At 37.3% G+C, this 4812-nt stretch overlaps 1 protein-coding gene across 1 annotated transcript; it reads right to left on the bottom strand.

Moving 5' to 3' along the window:
* Nucleotides 1-3139: 3139 nt before the first annotated feature.
* LOC108474642 (non-functional NADPH-dependent codeinone reductase 2-like) lies at nt 3140-4812 on the bottom strand. Its single transcript, XM_017776635.2, has 4 exons — nt 4249-4812; nt 3926-4169; nt 3660-3839; nt 3140-3493 (listed from the first exon to the last, which is right to left on the bottom strand). Exons 1-4 carry the CDS (start codon nt 4590-4592, stop codon nt 3269-3271), a joined length of 993 nt encoding a protein of 330 aa, XP_017632124.1. The 5' UTR covers nt 4593-4812; the 3' UTR covers nt 3140-3268.

A 4812-nucleotide genomic window follows, 5' to 3' on the forward strand; every position in this document is an offset into this window, starting at 1 on the left:
TTAAAACATGCTTAAAAGAGGTTCGGGACTAAATCGATAACATTTGCAAACTTTGAGAAACATATAAAATTTTTCAACATTTAAGGGTCACACGCCCATGTGAATAGGTCGTGTGCCTCACACGGTTACCAGACACGCTCATGTCTCAGGCCGTGTGAAAACAGGACATACATACTGACTTGTACCACACGGCCGGAGACACGCCCGTATGTCATGGCCGTGGGAAAACTTGGGAGGTTTCTGACTTAGGTCACACGGCCGGCCACACGCCCATGTGCCAGCCCGTATGCCACATACAGCCAGTAGCCACGCCTGTATATCTAGGCATGTCAAAACTTTAATATATACTACCTTAATTCAAAAGAGTACCTTAGGGGACACATGACTGTGTAACATGACCGTGTGTCACACACGGTTGAGACATACGCCCGTGTAAACAAAAATAGGCCATTTGCAAAGCCAATTTTCCACCCTTCTCTCATGCACACCTGGCCATCAAAATGGTGTCAAAAAAACACATATATAGGCAGCCAAAACATACCAATTCACACACATGTCATGCCATCTATCATCAACCATTTCAATTACTCAACTCCTTATTCAAAACATACCAAATTATTAAGCCAAACTCATTACAAATTGCATAAATTCCAAATGCATTAATTCATCATCTTATCATCTATTTCATGTCACAAAACACACCATTTAGCCATATCAACAACCAAGGCAAACATACCCAAAACAAGTAAATACATAAGCTATCTTTCTAGGGCTTTTGCGACGGAGGAAACCTCCGCTGATGGCGATGTACGAAGGAAGCGAGTAAGTTTCAACACATTTCCTCTTTTTTTATATTTTAATTATAAAATAAATTCAAAAAAAATATAAATAAAAAAATCACTTTTAAAGATTAAAATTTGATTTCTAACTTTTCTTTGATTTAGCTCTTTGTTTTGGTTACTCTGGTGTGCTTAAAAAAATACAAGTAATTGATGTGGCCTATTTTATAGACAAAATACAATATTTTCTTTTATTTTCTTTGCTTTTGTTTACTACTGTTTCTTTTTTTTTTCTTCGTTGTCCTCTGCTTTGTGTATTGCAGGTGGTAGCAAAGAAGCGTCGGGCAGTGCCAGGGTTAGGCCTAGAGTTCTGCGGTTAGGGTTTCTACCCTTCTTTTTTCTTGCTGAAAATTAGTTTAGTTTTGGGCCATTTGGGCTAGGGTTAATTTTGGGCTATAGGTTTTGTTGTATTTTGGGCCTGTTGTTTTGTAATTTGGAATGCTAAGGTTTATTTTGGTTTTTATTTTTGTTTATTTTTGGGTCTTGGACCCAGGCTAAATTGGCCCATTACAAGACTAATATCTCTTTTGAGAGTAAGAGCAACTGACTCTAGGTTGATTAATTGAAATCTCTTTCTAATTAAAACCCCTATTGTTGCATTAACTCGATCTATGGATTCCCTTATTAGATTTGACTCTAACCTGGTAGATTTATGTCGTCCTATTTCTAAAATTGCATGCAACTCCACTCAATTATGCTAGATCTACTCTTAAACAGGGACTTTTCCTCCTTTGATTTAAGCACATTAAACATGAATTAATATCTTGAAAATATTAAAACAAGAGATAATCACACATAAATAAGAATAAGAATCAAGTATTTATCGTGTAAAACAGAAATCAAGTAATAGAATTCATCATAAGGTTTATCTTCCCTAGGAATCTAAGGAATTAGTTCATAATCGTGAATAAAAACATCTCAAAGTCAGAATAACCACAAGAAATAAAGAAACTCATGAAAACTTCAAAAGAAATTAAAGGAGGTCCGATGGCTCCAACAGTGTTCTTCGAGTTGTTTTCTTCAATATTATCTGATGGCCCCTTATTCTTTTCTTCTATTTGGTATTTATAGGCTTTAAAATGCTTAGAAAGTCTAAAAATTGCTTTTTTCTGCGTGTTTAGGAAGGGAGTTGCGAAAGCAACACAGTCTAGCACATGGCCATGTGTCTAGCTTGTGTGGGAAGGCCCAACCCGTGTGGCTCCTAAAATATGCTCTTTTTGTCCAATTTTAGCTCGTTTTTCACTCCTTTTGCTTCCAAATGCTCACATAAGTATAAAAACATGAATTCAAAGGTTTAGGAGCATAACATTCATCAATTTACATAAATAATCATCTAAAAATGTATTAAGAACGAGATTAAAATATATTACTTTTACCACTTATCAGTTCATGAGACTTACCAAATGTAATAATCTAATGGAGTCCGACAGCCAATAAGTAGCCAGATACTTTAAAGGATTAAGACTTGCAATCTAAGACAAAATTGACGTGCAAATGTTGGCAAATATCGCGGTAGCACAAAATATGAAGTTAAAGGTGAAGATGATAATACACGAGAAGGCGGCGAATTGGACTAAGATGAATTGCTAACAATGTGCACTAGCAAATTTGGAGAATAATAATAAACTAAATACTTGAAAATTTAATCGAAAAATCCAATTATGACAAAGTAGTGAGAAAGAAGTTAGCAGAGGAGATCAAGGCATAAATGCAGTCATAGACATGGAAAGAACCCATACACTTAAGTCTATTCCCGGAAAATGCTACTTGTGCAATCTACCCGGACATCGCTCTAATGATTGTCCAAGAAGAAAGGATATCAAATTATAGAGTGTGGTGGCTGTGAAGATGAACTTGAAGAAGGAAACGAGATTATATGCAAACTCGATGGAGCAGATTTAAGAGATGGACAAATTTTGGCTATAGGGAAGATAATAAGACACTAAGGATGAAGATAGAACCCATGGCCAACAACATTTCCAAATTACAGGTTAACATTTGCAACTTGGTAGTTAATAATGGTAACAATTAGAACATCATTGAAAAGAGTATCCTTGAGAAAGTGTGAAATCTTAAAATGTTTAATTGTTATTTGCAGAGTTTAAAGATATTATGTCTCAGTTGTCTGCAACGTTTCCACCTAAAATTAAGGTGAGCTTGTCGAACCTCCCAAATTACCAAGTGAATCCAAAGTAGAATATAATTTTGTAAGGGTTAAGTATTTAGTACACTGTATATTAAATAATTTTCCATTTTTAAAATTAAATAGATAAATATGTAAATTATTTAGTTTTCTCACATTCTTTATAATTGAATTCAGTTGATTTAAAATTCAAAGAGTATTTAATTTATATAATTAGCTAGCTTAGGATCTTTAACATATATCATACCAAAATCAAATTTAGCAAGCATCCACATAGATGCTTAAATCAAATTTCTCCATCCCAAAGTTCCTGTGTAGTGTTGAAAGGCCCATATTTGGAGATATAATCTTGTCCACTACAAAGCCTGCTTTGCGGGATATCATTGATCTTTTTCACATCCTCTTGACTCAACGACCAGTTGAATATCTCAAGGTTGCTTTTCATCCTGTCCTTGTTGAAGCTCTTCACCAATATGCTGATCCCTTGTTCGTAGGCCCATCTCAAACAAATCTGTTTTTTGGATGCACTAATCAGCATTTTTATTTTCTATACCAAGTCTGTTAGCAGCAGCAGAATTGAACTTCTTTCGCGAATAACGCAAAATCAATCCCAAATAATCTCAAGTCCTAAGTTGTTTTCATAACAGAATGGAGGAAACAAAAAGAGCAAAATGCACCTGAGCAACTGTCTTCCCTTTTTGCTTAGCGATTTCCTTAAGCAATTCACACTCCAAAACTCTATTGCTGCCCCAAATGGTACCTTGGGCTCCCAGTGGAGCATAAGCAGTCAACAGGATACCATTAGCCTTGCAAAACTCTCTTAGCTTCTTTTGTTGCCACAGTGGGTTCAATTCCACCTTGCAAAACATTAAGAACAACTTCCTCATTGCTATTCAAAGTTGAAAGCAGCTTGGATTGGGCTTGAGAAAGGGAGAGTTCTTACCTGGTTAACAGCTGGAGGGATTTTAGCAAAGGCAAGGATGTCACCCAACTTTTTACAGGAAAAATTGCTAACACCAATAGACTTTGTGAGACCAAGCCTTTGACAATCTTCCATAGCTTTCCATACTGCCTTGAAATCCATCGCCAGGAAATCTTCCTGCTTTATGGGAAACTCATAAATCCCTGGCTTTGAACTTACTGGCCAGTGAATGAGATAGAGATCAAGATACTCCAACCTCAGGTTTCTACAGGACAAACAATATACAATTACCAAAGGCGGTAATTAAAGAGGAAATATAAGGTAGTAGAGTGGTAGTGTTTTACTTTAAGCTCCTCTGAAGGGCAGGAAGGACAAGTTCCCCATGGGCATCACTGCACCAGAGCTTGGAAGTGATGAAGAGTTCATCTCTAGATTTAATTAACCCAACTGCAATTGCTTCTAGAATTGCTTCACCCAGTGGTTGCTCTGTCCCGTATAAACTTGCTGTATCAAAGTGCCGGTAACCAAGTTCAATGGCTTGGAGAATGGCGGTCTTGGTAAGTTGTGATCCGACAGGCGGAGAAGCAGCAGTGCCGAAACCCAAAAGCGGCATTCGCCTGCCACTGCAACCCAAAACGTATTCTGGAATACTCAAAGGGGAAAGGGATGCCTCCAAACAGCCATCCATCTGCTTTACAGTGCTGGTGTAGGACTCTAGTAGGTTCCTTCAACAACTCAAAGTTGCTGCTGTCTGGTTAGCAATGTAAGTAGAGATTTGGACTACTGGGGAGCTTGTTTGGGTAGCAAACACGAGGAAGACGACAGGGATGTACGTCAGCTCGTGGCACGTGAACTAAATTATTGCAGTCTAGATTCCACTTGCTATTGCGGATAAAATAATGGATTGT

This window comes from Gossypium arboreum, chromosome 3, assembly GCF_025698485.1.
Source record: "Gossypium arboreum isolate Shixiya-1 chromosome 3, ASM2569848v2, whole genome shotgun sequence".
Taxonomy (NCBI): domain Eukaryota; kingdom Viridiplantae; phylum Streptophyta; class Magnoliopsida; order Malvales; family Malvaceae; genus Gossypium; species Gossypium arboreum.